Genomic DNA, 18978 nt, shown 5'->3' with positions numbered 1-18978 from the left:
CAAAACCTTTAAGACTGAATATGTCAATCACACTTTTAATATTTAAGTAATTTGATGGTGAGAACATATATGTTTTGATAGTTAAATGGTGTTTGTGAAGAGAGGACTAATTGCAACAGTTTTGATAGCTGATTAAACATTGAGTATTTTTAGGGTCAAATAGCAATCAATTAATCAATCAATACAATATTTAATTGCTACAACCTCTCAGAAGATTATTATATCATCCAACTATAAACTGAATCTATATGAGTTGTAGACTGTGGGTGGGTCAGAAAACATTTGCATTTTTGAAACTTGTGATTTATGACTTATTTATTTATTTGCTATTTGTGCTGTTTAATTGACTGTACAAATGTTACTCAAAAAATTCTTTCTAGTTGGCTCATCATCATGGAGCTTTTATGCAATGTAACACGATTATACAGACTATAAATAACACTATCAAAAAGTGTGTGATTGATTTGAATGAGCTGCATATAGGCGGATAATTGAAATGTGCAAGTTAATTCCAGATAGTAGTGAGTTACTCTAAAACTAATATTCCTGAAAATTAAATTGTTATTCCTACAAAACGTGCAGCAGTTTAAGCAATGTGGCTAAACCAAACTGGTGATATCAATAAAAAATGGACATTGCGACTGTTACAGTACAAAAGGTGGTGCATAATGCTCAGCTTAGCTTAGCCATTGTGGCTTCACTAACAGTGTATAGTTGTTCCTCTGCAGAACTGGACAGCGAGAGTTTCTTATATAACAGCTGTCTGCTATGACAAGATTCTGCAGCTACTGCCACAGGGAGTCCGCTGCCTGACCCAGATACAGCCTAATACATTCTCTACTAATGACTTACATTCCCTCACATCTGGAGTTGAGAGAAAGAGCCAGAGAGGGGAATACAAAAAATATAGCTGTACCATAACCTGGGAACAATACTAAAGCATGTGAAGATATTTTTATAATTTGTTTATACAATTATTTTAATTTTTTTTAAGAGCTGGAGTTTTTAGCTGGCTTGCTTTGGTCCACTACTGACACTCACACCACAGCATTTGATTGCTTAAGTGTAATGAAATTGAGTAAAATGTCTATTATTTTAGGATTTATTGTCTTTCTTATTTCACTTCTTTTTGCCTATAAATTTATAGGTGTCAGAAACCACGAAGCCCACATCAGCCAAGCCTTCCAAACACATTTTTAGTGTACCCTGTAAATTGTTACCTTACTATAGTTAGTAGTTTTTTTACTGTAACACCCCCTTCCACTTCTTTCTTGGTGGTGTTGGCATGCAAGTACTGATGATAACACCGTCAATTGCTGAAAATGCACCTCCATATTTCAAAGTGAAACAGAGTCGGAGGCATACAGTAAGAATGAGAGGGATGATGGGTAAAAGGCAGGAAGAGAGTTAGACAACCATGTCTTGTCTGGTCATTGTCATTACCAAGGTGCGGATTTGTTTTTGTTGTACACTTACAGTGTAGGGTAACCAAGGATTGGTATTTCAGCTTTAATTTGATGGTATTTATAACTCAGTACATTAAACAACATCAAAATGAGTACATTTTGTATCAGGTGACCCAGAATTTAAGTAATCAAAATTAGTGGAACAGATTGTTTAAGGAAAACTGAAGTATATAAAACTTAACCTGTGGTTGAATATCCCATGGTTGGATTAATTGCATCAAGCCTGCATCTCACGACATCATCAAACTAATGAATTCTTATGTTTATATGCTTTTTATACTGAAGCCTCCAGTTGTTGTTTGTCTTGGAGAGGTTTCTCCCTCTAGTCTCCTCTTCAGCAGTAGAAATGCATGTTTAGTCTGGTTAAAGGGTGGTGTTTGATGTGGCGAGTATAAAACCTTCAGCATTTTCCCTCCCGCTTTCTCTCTGATGAAGTCCTTGATGAGTTAACAGTGTTTTGGATCATCGCTACATAATGAAATCCTTCCTAATTAGTTTTTATGAATTTTGTTAGTAAAATATTTCTGTACAACCCTCGATTTGTTTTCTACTGCCACCCTGAATTATGCTATCATTAAAAATTTATGAGCCTAATCCAGAAGCACCCATGCAACCGAAGCCATGAAACTACTTCCACCCTGCTTCACATATGAGCTTGTATTGTTTTGGATCTTGAGCAGATCCTTTTTTTCCTCCAAACTTGATTGTGATACCTTTACCCCTACTATGTGGAGGTTGTTTGTGTTGTCATCAACTGTTCCAAATTACTGTGTTGGCTATGCCCAGTGTTTTTTCAATGCCATGTTTTCAGATTGGCTTTCTTTTCTCCTCTAGAAAGCTCCTTGGTCGTCATGTTGACTTATCTTTTTAAACAAAAAATACAGTCTTCACTGGTCATTTAGAGCCTATTATAGTTTATACAATTAGTCTTACAGGACAAGTAAGAAATAAGAAGATTAAGAAGAATCAGTCAGTGTTGTTCCAGTACACAAGTGTGATGCAGAAACTTCCACAAATTTCTAAATACATAGAGAATTCATTTCTCGGCGTAGTGCTTAGAGCTGGCTGAAGACCAGCCAGTCGCTTTTCTGCATATTCACCCCGTGCTTGTATCTGTTTGTTCCCACAATCCAAAGGTATGCAGTTAGGTTAAAGGGTGACTCTGAAATTCCCATAGGTTTGAATGATTGTCTATCTCTACATGTCCGCCGTGGGGTAAACTGGTGACCTGTCCAGGTTGTACTCCAGCAACCCTGTTAAACATAGCGGAATAAATAGCTTAGATAGTGGATGGGTGGACTATGTTTGCATGTTCACAAGGAGAGAATAGTTTTTAACCAATTATTGAACTGTTATGTAGAAAATAAAATCCGATTTAAATCAATATTTAAAGCTGAATATTTTATTTTTATTTTTACTCATCCTAAACATGTTTGGAGGGGAACTGTATGTAATTAAAAAATATATATAATGAAGCTCTGAGAGCGAATGAAATGCAGAAAAAAGCGAGGACCATGCTGCTCAGTAATGCAATCTTAACAAAAGTACAATTTGATGATTATGACATAAGAATATGGCTTCACAGCAGCAGTTAGGAAGAGATGGAAGACAAAACGAGAAGAAAGATCAGTAAAACAAGTGGGCTGGCAGGGAAAAGCCACAGGAAGAAATCCACTAATTTAACTGTGTCACAACAATTAGGTCAGCACCTTCTGCAGACTGATTTCAAAGAATCTCCTTTGTTTCAAAGTTTAGCAATATTCTACTTCTGTCCATCAAAGTACCAAGATATTTTGGTTTAATGAGCAGACAACAGACACAAGGGCCTCCTTTCCTTAAACATCCCATCATTTAGCTTTTAGAGATAAAAGCACAATCTTTAGACAGAAATGCTTTATGGTGATCTTCGTGTTAAAATTATTTCACTTTTCACTGGGCTTCCTTAAAATCTAATGTACAGAATCTTCTGGTTGTATTATATTTTTATTTTTTCTGAATGACAGTCATAAGGTGTGATACACAAAACAAGACAATGACTTAATTGTTGTGTGACAGTGAGAGAATAGAGCAGAAAGCTGTGTAATTGTTTGTTTAAAGTGAATAAGTTGGCCCCCTGTGCTCCTTTATACTTGAAGTTAAAATCTGTCAAATGCTGCTAATGTGAGCTTGCTGATTTAAATGCAGGCAAATGCAAGCCTTGATGAGCGATGAATGGTTGCCTGGCTACTGTTTTAAAGTGTGGCTTTCAAGGACACAATTGCATTTTGGATTGGGCGGTAAAAGAGAAGAAATAGAATTCATAATAAAAGCTAAATGGTTCTGAGAGTAGATAAGAGAGATGAATCATCACAAACCTCCTCTCTCTCTTGTATGAAAATCAATTGTTTTAATTTTAGGAAATTTTGACATTCTCAGTGATACATAATGCACATGGATTTTTGTGCTTTCTGATATTAGTCCACTGTGGCAATAATGGAAATAAACAAGGAGGGCCAACATCTACAGTAGTCTGCTTGTGTATGCTGAGCTTCAAGGGAGAGGTAGGTTTAGCTGCCACCTGCTGACATGTCATGGCATTGTCTTGTGTTGTTTCTTGTGTACTGTTGGATGCAAAAGTTTTCTTCCCCTTTTTCTGAAATGGCAGAAGGACAAGAACATTTTTTTTCCCTCAACATAATATTCAATTTACATCAGCTAGTACAAATGTTTCTTCATCATCAGAAGAGACAAAAATGATCAAGGAGTATATAAAAAGATACAGTAAAATAAGAACAATTAGCGCAATGTATGCCCTTTTATAAATTAATTTAAAATGAACTTTTTTAATGAAGTAAAATTGTGAATTAAATATAATGTTGATGGAACAAAAATGAATACTAATTTTTCCGTAAAATAACATAAGGGGATGCACAATGTTTGCACCCAACTGTACAATATAGAAAAACCAACAATTGTCACATTGTTCATAGTGTCACCAAAAATAGCGTCTTAATAGACCTTTGTATATTAATTATACAATATTGATAGTTTATAGATTATTTTCTTTTATTTTGGTCATTGTTAGATGTTTATTGTAGTGAGGAAACTGCCTGTTGGTAAATTGTAAAACTTGGCCTGAAGCCACTTATTGCAGTTCTTTTTTTCAGTGCTGTTATCTAGCTCATATAGTACATATATGACATAGAGAGAGACATATATATTCCTATCTGAAGAACCAGCTTCTTAAATTACAGGTACATCTTGTATTGTATTGTACTTTATTTTCTTACTAGTACTACTTACCTTTTTTGACACATAAATTACAAAAAGGGGCTCTCATGTAAAAGCAGACTTATTTAAAAGTCATTTATTCTGTTTATCCTGGTTTTATGTCTTCTGTGATTTATTTTCTTTTTATGTCTTAGGAACAAATTTTTAATTTATTGTACTATTACTTTATTAATTTATGTTTTGTATGTGAAGTGCTATATAACAAGTATTTGTTTTTTATTGTATTTGTAGGGAAAAATGGAAAAAGTAAAAAAATAAATAAATAAATAATGTCAGGAATAATAATAATAATAATAATGTGAGGAAAAAACAAAACTAAAACTGAAAGTTCCTATTAAGTGTGTAGCACTGCTGTGATACATGCACAAACACAATTGAGCTACACATTTGATATTTTTTGCCCTTTGGACAGTAAAACATAAAACGAACAAAAGACTATACAAAAACAAACTAAATGAACTGCTAGGTGAGGACATATAGCTTCTACAACATTCCTCTGACATGTAAATGGCCCTCAACAGTGTGTCTTGGTGATTTTTTAAATTTTTTTCCCATTTTTTAATATAACTAATTGGATTGATTTGATTTGTAAGTGAAAACATTTCTACAAATTAACGTCATCTATTCAAAAAAATGTAACATAAACTAAGAAAGAGGTGTTCACTCTTTTCAAGTCAGTATTTATTAGATATACCTTGGCAACAATTGCAGCATTGATAAGTCTCAATCAAGTTCTTGACTGCAATTTTCCCCTATTCTTCTTTGAAAAACTGCTTTGCAAAACTGCAAAGGGTTTGTGAGTAAACAGTCTTTTGGTCCAGCCACAAATTTTCATTGGATTGAGATCTGGCCTTGGCCACTCCAGGGATCGGGCCATTCATAGATTTTTTCTCCTAGATCTATTAGTTAATCATATGGTCATGGTCATGGAGTTGTGGTGTGGGTCTAAAGATACTGATGTTTTATGTTACTTTCATTGAATCATTTGTGTGATCTAGTCATTTGGTCATTGAATTGCACAAAGGTTTGAAAGTTTGGTAAAAGGTCTACACACTGCTACTGTATATGCAATATACTGTACCCTAAGATAAATACACTGATGTAATATGTGTAAAACAGAAATAAATTATATTTGCAAATTAACTGTCATCAGGGAAACTCATCAGTCATCACCTTTAATATCATTTGTCTCTCTCCTCTTAGCGGTGTCAAACTTGGATATAGAGAGCAAGCTTTCAGTTCACTACCAGGCTCCATGGCACCAGCAACACAATGTGTTTCACCCTTGCACCCGACCACCATGTCTAGAGGAGCTGCACAGAAATGCTCAGTTCAGTCTCAGAGACCTGCACCAAGGTGAGAGGGTGATCCAGTGTGCACAGTTGCATTATGTCGTGTATGAACCGTATGAGAGTTTTGTGAATTTTGATGTGTGTGTTTTGGTTTCACAGATGAACAACAGTGCCAGCGTTCCACAAGTCGGGAGCGAAACAGGGTGACAATCTCTATCTCAGTGGCACCACCTATGCCCACATTTCCTTCACCTCACACCATTCGCCGGCAACAGAGGAGTCGCCTGGCACGAGCAGTAAGAGCAACACAGTGTCCACAAATGAAAATATGATATGCAAGCAACCAATAAGTGGGCAGTTGTTCAGAATTGTTTTACTTTACATGCTATCAACTAAATTACACTTAACTATAATATATGTTTGTATCAAGCAGTTCACACCTGTCAGCTAATAAATAATAGGTTCATATGACTTACATAACGCATCAAATAAGGTACAGTTGCAGAAATTATAGATGTAACCAAAGTTAACTTTATAAAATACCAAGTATGGACACTGTGTGAGTATGAAATAGTGATGAAACCCCATTAGTCACATTCAAAAGAACAACACTTTTTTTACATTTTAAATTATATATTACAATTGTTATCAATGTGTTACAATAAACTGATACAATACCTCATTCTGATGTTGCCATGCAGCAAGAGAGAGCAGAAAGGGAGCGAGAGTTAGACTATCAACCCAGGAAGGTAAAGTCTAAATATGTCTGTGTGTCTGTTCATGTCTAACATATAGACACCTCATGTAAGACTTCCCCTATATTCACTTGTGTACAACTACTGTTGTGTGTCTTCACAAAATATTTCACTTCAGTACAATATTAAATTTCATTGTTATTATTTGTTGTTTTTATCGATATTAGGGGTGTAAATGAGTTTTAAATTTGTGCCCTAACTGACTCAGGTCATCTGAATTGTGTCACGTTTTTATTTAACACATACAAAAGTGCTCCTCATATACCCATGAAATGCAAACCTGATTTTATGTAGTTGATGGAACATGAACAAATGACTGACTCAGCAGTCCTTTTACACTGTAACTGCAACCCTAAGGCGCTGTTGGTATTGTTGCCAAATGAAAGGGTAACTGGTTATCATGTAATTACACTATGGTGTCATTTTGGTTTTGTTGGGTTCATGTCTGGTTTGGGTGGGATCCAAATTTTTGGATTCATAAAGACATCTAATATTGAGCTATAAGTCCGTATTTCAGACCCCTTGGATACTCCAGCATCTATGCCATCTTTATATTGAGCCAACTACAAAGACAAACCTGCCTGTTCACATTATCAGAAAACAAAAGAGATTTTTGTTTGTTTTCACAAAAATTGCATATATTACTTGCAATATTAATCATTTAATTTCCTCAGCCTTAATTTGTGTACATTATAGGTATAGAATATTCAGTTTTTTATTTGATAATAACTTTACCATGATTTCTGTCTTTCTGGATCACCTAAAGGAGAGGACAGTGAGAGAAACAGAGATCCAGACCATACAGAGAAAAGTAAGAAAATTTAGTAACACTTAATTATAAGAACTTTATCTGTGTTTGCACATCTGGCATAAATTGATTGACTGTGTGTCTGTTTCTGCTGCCACAGGAGAGGCCAGGGAGAGATATCCAGACCATCCAAAGAAAGGTGAGAAAGATGCCGATATGTACTGCCAAATATTGTAACTCATGTTTTTTTTAGTGTACAGTTTTGAATACAGTTTTTTAAAATATCTCTATTGATCTCTCTATGTAAAAAATAGGACAATGTGGGTTTAGTGTAGTTTACTGTAGTGAAGGATGTTGTAAGATTGTTGACACTGGAAAAAAACAAAAACAAATTGTCCATGTCATTCACCCTTCAATTTTTGACTTTTTCTTTATAATTCTTGAATCTTTTTGATTGATGTCATCTGTTGTTTTGTTTTTGTTATATTTTTGTTAATAGTTTGAGTGCTTTTACTCACTACACCCTATTGAAGGTTGCATCCTCATTCCATGGAATAGAAAGGTATCAAGAGTTTGTTTTATTTTAGCTTTCTGTTTGTCCCCCTTATCACATTAGTTGTTCAAAAATTAATTTGACATTTACTTACAGTACTGATAGTTTCTCTCCACACCATATTTGATGCTGTAAATACTGTACCTTTCCACAGCTCCTGATAATAGAGAAATGGTAAAATGTCTATTACTTTTTACACTTTACCTTTGGTACGTCCAATTGATTAATGTTTCAAAACTGTAGGACTGTATCAGTGTTTATCACAATAGTGTTGCTGCTTGCTGTTTGTTTCATTTAGGCTACTTCCAAGGGGGAAAGCGAAGGTGGTGAGGTTTTGGGAGGCCACAGACTCAAAGCATCAGCTCCCACCACCTCCTCAACCCAGGATAAACAAACAACGTGGTCCAAGGAAAACCTCCCGCCATCAGATCAGAAGACAAATGCTGATTCTCATGCCATTTCCTCATGCATCATCCCCATTAATGTCACAGGTAGGATCAAGAAGACAATATAGGGAAAAAAGGGAAACAGCAACATCAGCTTTCTTATTACTTACTAACTTTTCCCAAATTGGAATCAAATTCAGCTTATCTGCATGAAATCAAAAACAATAGCCATTAGACCAGGGGTACATACTGTAAATCTGTACCGTGAGTGCCACTGTTCTACTGGTTTTCTAACAACCGTCATCCACAGCTGATTAACTAGATCATGTATGTTCAGTCAATCTTCCACCAGTCCACCCTCATAAGCTTTGAAAATATCTGCACTAGACAATATGGGAATGAGCAGCAAAATTTATAGAAATAAACCAAAAAACAAATAAAATAACAAAAAAATTAAACATAGCAAGCCTATCTACCAAATATTGTGAATTATACTGTACTTTAATACAATATATTTAAGATTTGTATATGGCTTATAGCATCTGTCTTGTTATTGCAGGAGTTGGGTTTGACAGGGAAGCAAGTGCACGTTGCTCTCTAGTTCATTCCCAGTCAGTTCTACAGAGGAGGCGGAAGCTGAGGAGGAGGAAGACCATCACTGGAATACCCAAAAGAGTACATCAGGACATGGGTATGCTATAGGACACCTGTTCTTTGAAGGACCAACTTGTTGTTATTCACTGTTTCGGACTGAACTTTGTATATTTGGCAATTGTTGCTACAGTATTGGTTTTACTACTTATTTATTTGTTATGATGAAGGCATGGGATGACCTGTCTGATACAGCCATGAGTACATGAGATTAGTGAAAAGCAAGGATCACATACAACACAAAAATGCTAGGCAATCAACTAACACTGTTACCTGAACTGTATTCGCTATTGGTGAGCTACCTCATGTATTGTGATATTGACCCACTCATAGATGACTGCAGTTCTATAATGCAATGGAAAATTGCATTTCAGATACTTTTCAAATTTGTAATTATATAGCTTATATTTTAATCAATTAGCTAAGCGACAAGGTGTTAATAATCAATCCTCATGAGACAGGGAGAGCCCAATTCTCTGCTATAAAGCTGGTCTGCAAAAAGTGTTTCTCCGTTACAATACGGTCTAATGGCCAAAACTACAAAAATAAGATACAATTTAACAATTGCCTGTACGTGATATTTTAGACACTCAACATGTTTTGTCTCTTTGTATTCAGACTCAGATGAATCACCCGTAGCAAGAGAGCGCACAGCGATCGTCCATGCCAACCCGCACCAACTCTCTCTCTGTCAGGAAGATCTCTCAGTCTGTGGTCGCCTTCATCATACTCGTGACTCTGGCTGCCAGACAGATGATTTCCTTATAGCATGTAGGTTTTGAGCATGTCCACAAGTATAGACAATTTTATTTGGTCCTTTTTTTTTTTATGTTTTGCCTTCAGGCTCCCATACTTGTGCTATAAATTGGTTGAGCAGATTCCTGAAGTCATTGTTAATAGAAATAAAATAACAAATGGCTGTGATTGCTAAATTTGTGAAGAACTACTTTCATCCTCAAAAAAGATCCATCAAAGTTTAAATGAAATTAAATGTATGTAAAATTATTTATTTAATTTGGTATAGTCTACACGGTTGACTCCCATATGAAATAAAAATGTTTCCCTTTGTTTTCCCTTCATCAGGTACAGCTGCTCCTTCCAGAAGGCGTATCCGTGCTCAACGTGGCCACCAGGGAATCCCTGCCTCTCTATCCCATTCAACAGGGAACATTTCTTCCCTAGGTGACCAGTCAGACTCCACATATACCAGTGCTGCAGCCCACGGTGGACGGTTGCGCTCCCGTAGCCTTCCCCGTGAGGGTGGACGTCTGATGGACAGTGATGAGGATGATGATGATGATGACAATTATGATGATGATGATGAGGAGGATGAGTTGTCGCCGTATGAAGCAGAAGATTTTATTCCACCTGGCCCAAGTCCAAGATTGAAGATGATGATGATGATGAAAGATGAAGAGGAGAGCACAGATGATCAGGCAGCCCCAGAACCCCTACAACTTGGAAGTCTAAAAAGACTGCAGCGATCTGGGGAAAGAGACAGAGGGGGCGGAGGAGGAGGGAGCCCAGAGCATAGCTGGATGGAAAGGGGCCGTTCTCGCTTGCCACGCAAGGCAGACATGGGCAGCTGTGAGATCTCATCTAGTTCAGACACTTTCAGTAGCCCTATTCACTCTGTGTCTACAACAGGAGTCTTGGGCAGCCATGTGGACCACAAGGAGGACCACCAGTCATCGAGTGGAAACTGGAGTGGTTCAAGCTCCACCTGCCCCTCTCAGACATCTGAAACCATACCCCCTCCCTCTTCTCCACCACTGACAGGTTCATCCCACTGCGACTCAGAGCTATCACTGAACACTGTGCCCAATGCAATTGATGAGGGATTCTCCCTGGATCCCTCATACCACTCTGACCTCAGACCCCAAGGCCAAGGCCACAGGTCAAGTTCATTCACATCCTCAGCCACAGACCAGCTGGATGATGCTGGGGTCAGTACAGCCAGTGAGGGTGAGTGGACATACCCACCAGACCAAGATCAGACTGATCAGGACCAAGACCCTGACCAGAATCAAAACCTGATCCAGAGCCATGGATTAGTGCAGGAGTACAGCTCCAAACAAGATCTAGAGAATCAAACCAGTTTCAGTGACAGCAAGACCAGTAACAATGAAAGAGAGCCTGGCTCCCATTACCCATGTGATACAGATGGTTTCTACTCTTCTTCTGTGCATTTTGGGGATTGTAATCAGATTTACAGAGGACACATGTATAACTATGCAGACCCAGGACCTGACTGTAGTCACTCCAACACTGTGGCACCACCACCATCACAAAGAGTTTACCCTCAGCCTTCAGCTGACTTTAGAGTAGGCACTATGACCCTCGGGAGAACCTGTCGTCCGCTAAGGAAACCGAAAGTGAAACCTCCACCACCCAAACGGACCTCTTCACTGAAGGAGGCGAGTAGTAGTGTTGATGTTGGAACTGACACACAAGCAGATCAGGATCAACCAAAGACAGTTAATGAACAAGAGCTTACTTTGTCTTCCACTGATATGAAGCTGGAACTGGAGTTAGAACTTGAAGGTGCTCCAGAACCATTACAAACATCCTGTTTAGTGGCAGAGCCATTGGGAAGTTGGGGAATGGGACTGGGGGAAACCATGGACATGGTAGAACCTGTGTCATTCAGCTCTGCAGATACACACTCATTTAAAGATGAGGGTGCTGTGCAATCTGACTATGCAGACCTGTGGCTTCACAACACTGAGCTGAAGTCCAACAATGGTGAGTACACATCTATGTCCAATTCAAGCACAGCCACAGGTACTACTGTAATGGAGTGTACCAAGTCACCCGACAGCTCTTCCTCCTCCACAGAGACCCAAATCCAGGTCCATGCCCAGGCTTCAGAGACCAGCGCAAACAGTCCACCTCTGCCACCTGGAGAGTTCAAACTTGGGTCACCTGAGAAGCTGGCTGGCCTTGCCTCACCATCAAGTGGCTATTCCAGCCAATCAGAGACTCCAACATCCACCTTGCCCTCATCATCTGCAGCATTCTTCCCAGGTCCTCTGTCACCCTCAACTTGCAAGAGAAAGCCAAAAGTGCCAGAGAGGAAGTCTTCTCTCTCTTCCCTGCAGCACTTCCCAAGAGATGGATCTTCAGTTTCCTCTAGCTATAAGAGAGACCCAGACTTCCCACCTCCACCTTCTCAACTAGATCTTAATGTCCTTCATGGTGGCTTTGTCAGACATACACTATCGCACCGGACACACCACATACACACACTCCACCACAGCAAACACAGAGTTGCAAATGTGTGTGCAATTGGAACAAAGTTGTTGGCTCCTGAGGCATCAAATGCCACCCTGCCACCAAGTTCAAACTCTTCTTCAACAATTTCCAGCTCCAATCTATTGCCAACAACTCCATCTACTCTTCGTCCTGTGCAGGTTAATTCTGTTACCCAATCTACAAACAGTGGTACTTCTACAGACCAAGAAAAGGCTAGTGGACCAGAGACTGCTACAAGACCCAAATGTCCACCTAGTGCATCTACTCTGGCTCCACCACCAATTAACACCAGACCTCTCCCTCCTCGCAGACCACCTCCTAGGCCCCCAGCTCACGACCACATCTCCTCCCCTGAACACACACAGCCACCTCCTCCTGGCCGCCACCCTGATGGGCCTCCATCCTATGAAAGCCTGCTGCTGAGGCAAGACCGCTATGGGCCTGGAACCTTCTGGGCTATGACAGCCTTCAGAACACGGATGGACCCATCATCAGACCTTTCAGAGGAAAGCTCACCCTTGCATCGCCCTGTGCCACGTGCTCCCCACCCCTCACCTGTGGATCTGCACACACATATTCATTCACACACAGAGTTCAGAGGGCTCACACAGTCATCTCATGCACACCCTGAGTTTAGGGTTTTGGGAGAGCGATCATTCTCCCAGGATGATGATGATGATGAAGACGAAGAAGAGGAGGAGGAAGAGCAGGAGAAAGAGCTGCCGAGGACTGCATGTGCTAGAGGAACCATACGATTGGACCATCCTCCACCCCCAGCATATGAGTTTGCTGGGGTATCCCATTCAGACTCAGGGCCATGGCCTAGTCCAGTCAAAGTGCCTGGCACCACAATAGAGACATCTCATTCTTATATAATCAGCGATGCAAGGAAAAGAGGACAGGAACAGCAGGAAGAAGAGGAGGAAATGATATCAGGTGCTACCAGAAGTGCCCATCAGCAGCAGCCACAGGAGAGCAAAGATGACTCCACCACTCCTGACACAGAAGATTACTTCAGTAAAGGTAAGCCTTTAAACTAAAACTCTTTCATAACGATTAATATTTATCACAGTAACATGCTGCTATTTACTAAAGTATAGAAAATAAACAGCTGCTTCAAAAATTGATTGTTGACTCTTAAATAATCCATTATAAACAGCAAGATTTTAAGTAAGGTTTCACCAATTTTACCAACTATATATTAAATGATCAGACAACCAGATGACATGTGATAGGGATTTTGTGTGCTGCAGATTCAACACCAAGTGATAATTCGCTTTCCCCTCTGATGGATGATACCAAAGTGGATGATGACATTATTATCACATCACCAAACAAGACGCGTACAACTGAGGACCTGTTTGCGATGATACACAGGTGCTGTAAATTTTACCAGCAGTCTACTGTAGATTTATTTGTCAGATTTTAGTGGCAATTCAACTTATGTTCCTTAAGTTTTTTATAAAGTGTTTATTCCTGCAACTGTACATATCTTTATTAGGACTATAATGTGATTTCTCATTCAGATCCAAAAGAAAGGTGCTGGGCCGTAAAGATTCAGGAGACTTAAACATGAAGTCCCGTATCTGCCCTACAGTACCAGTGACCTCTGGTAATGCCTCCACTGTAATTATTCCACCAGCTCCTCCACTCAACATCCCAGCCACTTTAGCAACTGCTGCTGTATCACAACGAGCTCCAGTGCCAATCTACCGCAGCGCCAAGAAATCTACCACATCCAATGAGGAGTTTAAACTCCTGTTGCTGAAGAAAGGTAGTAGGTCTGATTCTAGCTATCGCATGTCAGCTACAGAGATTCTGAAGAGCCCTATCACCCCTAAAATTCCAGGGGAGTCCACTCCAGAAGGGCCTGTAAAACAGGTTGAGGAGCAACCCTCCACACTACAGGAGCCCCCCATTTCTGGCCTGGACCCGATCCATATACCAGGTCTTTTTCCTAGGGCTAACTCAGAGAGTTTCACCCCCAAAACCTTGCCTATGTCAGCTGCATCTCGACAGGGACGTTCACGGATCCCCCCCGTAGCCAACAGTAGTCGCTACAGTACACGTAGCCGCCTCTACACAGCCCCCATGCAAGCCATTTCTGAAGGGGAGACAGAAAATTCAGACGGGAGCCCCCATGATGACAGATCCTCCTAAAATCGACCTTATGAGGAATGTCCTCTATTTCTATGTTTGTTTTACATTTGAAATGGTCCCTTCTACTTTTCTAAAGTTGGACAGGTGTGTCAACAAGGCCAACAGTATAATGCTGGTGACACCTAAAATCTGACTGTTGCTAAAATGCACTCATTTTTGCATCTATACTATACTAAGGATTTAGTGTTGTGGGATACTGAATCATAAAAAGAAATTTATGAAAACTTTGAGAATAATAGCTAAATATTGTATTATCAAAAGAATACTCCCCTTGTAGTATAAAAAGCAAGACTTGAGACCTATTTTGATTGAACTGTCTTTTTAAAAAAATAAAAAAATAAAAATGGTCCCAATTGTTTGGTAAATTATGATAAGAAAGTGAAATACAGACAAGATGTGTGTGCATGAAAAAGTACATTTAACATCCATTGATAATTCTATTTCATGTATTTTGAATGGTTGCGTGTGTGTCATGGACATGGACTTTCGTATTAAAACATAAAATTCTCATAAAATGTAATATACTTGTGGTGCCCAAAGCATCATCCAGAATTCTAAGAGTCCACACTTGATATTCCTTGCAACATGCAAGGTTTGTTTCATTGTAGAATTTACTAGTATCATCTCAACATAGCACCAACTTATCTAATATATTTCGAACAGCAGGCCTAGCATAGAGAGTATATCACACAGAGCCAATCATATATTTCCTCAGATAAATTATATCCAAAAAGATACCATGATGCATGTATTTTTGTAAACTTGCGCCTCAGAACATGGTGATAAAGTTTCACCATGTTGCATGACCCTATATGGAAACATCTCCTAGATCCTGGTTTCTGTCAACATTTTTGTGGTTCCTTTGTATTATAAGAATTATTAATCTTTCACTGTGAATGGTTTTAATCGACATTTGTACCACATTGCCAGTTATCTAAATTGATTTGTTTCAGATTTGACAAGCTTTGTCTAACAAGAAAGAGGAAGGGCTTGCGTCTAGATGGGGCCCTTTTATCAAAGATACTGGCTAATTTTGGACAATCGCACAGTGGCCTTTCTCTACTAGAGGTGGTTGTAAGCAGAGTCTCTGCACTTATAGTACATTGACCTGTGCCATGTTCCACCAGAACTTAATCACATAGGTATGTAAACCTAACCTTGAAATTTAGTGTTTGGACTGATCAAAGCTTTTCCAGCTGCTGATCAATCCTGCTGTGCTGACTTCAAGTGGGAAAAGTGTATTTCAAAGCAGTTTTAAACATACCATTGAGTGCAGACGGTGAAAATGCTTTGGGGAGGTTAATTTGGAAAGCTTTCTAGGAACAAACCTCAGTTTCGCACTTCATGATTCTTCAAGAATATTCCTTAAAAAGAAAATATATCTTTTAATCAAATTGCATATGTATATTTGTACTGAGTATAAAAAGTCATATCTATATAAAACATCAAGCAGACAATTTATACGGAATCAACCTGAGTGTAGCAAAGAAGAACAGGTCTCACTGACAACATTACACACAAATTTTAACAATGTATACTGTTCCCCTCTTCTTGTTGCCTCTCCTTCATTTGCACTGACCCAGTAGCATTAGACAGGTGAAAGCTCAACCCAGTGGCTGGTGTACACCATTTTGTCTTACCCTCCAAACTTCATATCACTAAATATGAAAGAGAGGAGACAAGAAGAGAAAAGGACTACATACTAATAGTATTTCAAAGTCAGCAATAGAACCAATGCATTGCTGCAACCTTGTCTAAGAATGGGGCATAAAGTTTGCTGTTAAATCTTTCTCATCCTTCCAATAAATGTTACACATGTAAAGTAAGTAGTGTGTTACAGAACCAAACTATCAGTTGAAAGTTTGAACTCTCACCTGCCTACCACAGCAAACACAACATATACTTCGTATATTCAGAGACCGTACTTCAATAAACCATTCACTGTATTCTGTGAATACCTCAATAAGCATATTACTGTTTTATTGTAAATGCTATAGATAGACTGACAGAAAGAGAGACAGATAGATAGATAGATAGATAGATAGATAGATAGATAGATAGATAGATAGATAGATAGATAGATAGATAGATAGATAGATAGATAGATAGATAGATAGATAGATAGATAGATAGATAGATAGATAGATAGATAGACAAAACTCTTGGAAACTCAGCGAATATGAATTGCAGAACTGACACTGTGTACGATGGAGAAAGTACAAAGCTGTGAACTGATTTTTAGAATTTTACATCTATCATGCCCATATTGCTGAAGCGCAATTTCCTATTTGTTGTTTTATTTGTTGTGTTTTCTATCGCATGCAATAAGTAAAAAAAGAGAAGAAGAAGAAGAAGGACACCATTATATCATTATTTTTATCTGAGGGATGTCTCCATACCATAGGAAAGATTTTTGTATTTTCTATTGAAATGTCAAGTTCAATAATGTGTTCTATACATGTACAAACTCTCTGGCTAATTCTGTTCTGTATAGTTGTGACCACAAACAGGGGTTTATCTTGTACTGTATATCTACTCACTGGACAATCATACATATAAAAAACTGTAAAGAAAATGATAGAGAATCTGTCAAGAGTGAGAATCACTTCTTGTCCTTGGTCCTGTTGCTGGAGCTGTAAAGATTTGTGAGTAAGTAAATATTTTCCAGGAGTAACGGTTGAATTTGTTTAATGTGCATATCTGGCAAAGATGGTTGAGATAAAATATAGGATACAAATTTTAAAAAACTGTTGAAAACAGACCCCAAACTAGTGTGATCTATTTAAAAACACACTGACTTTACTTTTGACTCATTAGATTTGTTCTCGCCAAACCTTACTATGGAATGTTTTAAAAAAGCCAAATTGTTACATAAGAAATATTTGAAAACTGCAACTCTGTGATATGTAATTTAAAGGATGAAATACAAAAAGTTCAGTATAATTTCCTGTACTGTACCTGGAAAATATACTATAGAAGTTTTCTAAGACTGTTTTATTCACTGGTTAAAGCATTGGATGGATGACTGACACAGTTTGATTATAAAGAAAAACTGTGATATGGCCATGCAGACCTAAGTTTAGCTGTCATTTAGCCCTTTCCAACCTCAGTCTCGACAGCTTGGGAACACAAGAAAACAACAATCTATATTTATAGATTCCTTTTGCCAATTTCCAGTGTCTGGTTTTCCTTAATAGGAAGTTTGACAGCAACCACTGATATTTTTTTTCAAAGGTGTACAGTATTGAAAAACTCTAAATGTACTTTAAAATATGTGACAGATAACAGAAAGAAATTTAGACACTGAAGACAAATTGTAACTATTTAAAACAAGCTCCATGTTTTAAACTAGCTAGGACTTAACAGATTTCAATCGCTTTTGTATTTTTGTATAAACCTGTAAATACATTTTACAAAGAAACAAATCTTGAAAATGTTTTCTTTTGTAAAATAAATCAATAAAAGATAAAAATAAAAACTTTTTTTTCAAAGTTTACATAATTATTTCCAAGCCTTTGTACATTTTGGAGCTGTGCAACACTTGTATTTATTTTGGGGGGTAACAACATTGTGAAAATTCCATTATTCAATATCTAATTCATTTTAACAGCTCATCCGGCTGCTTAGTGACTGTGCATAGAAAAAAGCCAATAAATGTGACTGCATTGAAATTGAAGGCCTTTTGTGTGACATTTCATTTCCTCCCCATAAGAACCAAATGCATGTGAGAAACCCACCACTAGATGGCACTACCCCATCTGAATTGAATGTCTCTGAGGAGTCTGGCATTTGACAAAATGTCTGATTCAATCTGGTTGATTTGAAGAATAGCCAAACACAAAAACAATGAATTCTCTAATAATGAAGTTGTAACTATAACTTCTATTTAAGGCAAAAGACTTAAAATGTTTTAGGTTAATTGAGGTTTACCCAAACCTAAACTTAGCCCAAGATTGATTATGTAAAAACAACTATTTAATTAGTCATTTCTTGGAAACTATAAAATAATTTAGCATACTTTGCACAAACCCGTGGAATATTTAACTGCTGTGACTATGCAGCATTAAATGGTTTATTTACTAACTTTCAGAGGAGAACATTCGAATGTCAATTCCTTAAATGGTAATTGCAAAACTTAGTATTTGTGAGAATTGTATAACATGACTCATATCTGAAAAAAATCTTGCTTTGACAAGACTTTAGACTTGACCTTGAAAGACACAGAAGTTTTTTAGGACTTTGAACTGCACCTTGTGGTCTTGATTTGGTTAATGTAGGGTGGTTGTGTGATGACAAGGGCCTATAATTATCATAATTCTAAAAATGACAAGTAGTGATTATGTAAATTAGCAGCTTAACGGTCTTGTATTATACCCCTTGCCCTCTACCAGTTCACTGAATTAAATCAGTTCCCTAGGTCTAAGGAAGAAGTATTATATGCC

At 38.0% G+C, this 18978-nt stretch overlaps 1 protein-coding gene across 8 annotated transcripts in view; it reads left to right on the top strand.

Moving 5' to 3' along the window:
* Positions 1-18186, top strand: part of nhsb (Nance-Horan syndrome b (congenital cataracts and dental anomalies)) — a 47105-nt gene extending 28919 nt beyond the window's left edge. For 2 of the 8 annotated variants that reach the window (XM_067496026.1, XM_067496033.1), the window contains exons 2-13: positions 5940-6092; positions 6188-6324; positions 6730-6777; positions 7550-7594; positions 7692-7730; positions 8031-8093; positions 8383-8575; positions 9030-9161; positions 9740-9892; positions 10205-13399; positions 13612-13753; positions 13903-18186. In XM_067496026.1, coding sequence (XP_067352127.1) covers positions 5940-6092; positions 6188-6324; positions 6730-6777; positions 7550-7594; positions 7692-7730; positions 8031-8093; positions 8383-8575; positions 9030-9161; positions 9740-9892; positions 10205-13399; positions 13612-13753; positions 13903-14536 — 4934 coding nt within the window. In that variant the 3' untranslated portion in view covers positions 14537-18186. Of the gene's footprint in view, positions 1-5939; positions 6093-6187; positions 6325-6729; positions 6778-7549; positions 7595-7691; positions 7731-8030; positions 8094-8238; positions 8259-8382; positions 8576-9029; positions 9162-9739; positions 9893-10204; positions 13400-13611; positions 13754-13902 lie in introns of those variants that run through there. The other 6 variants (XM_067496031.1, XM_067496027.1, XM_067496028.1 and 3 more) reach the window with 6 other exon arrangements.
* Positions 18187-18978: the final 792 nt, after the last annotated feature.

The sequence above is a fragment of the Channa argus genome, chromosome 2, assembly GCF_033026475.1.
Source record: "Channa argus isolate prfri chromosome 2, Channa argus male v1.0, whole genome shotgun sequence".
Taxonomy (NCBI): Eukaryota; Metazoa; Chordata; class Actinopteri; order Anabantiformes; family Channidae; genus Channa; species Channa argus.
This window is presented reverse-complemented; position numbering and strand designations above follow the sequence as displayed.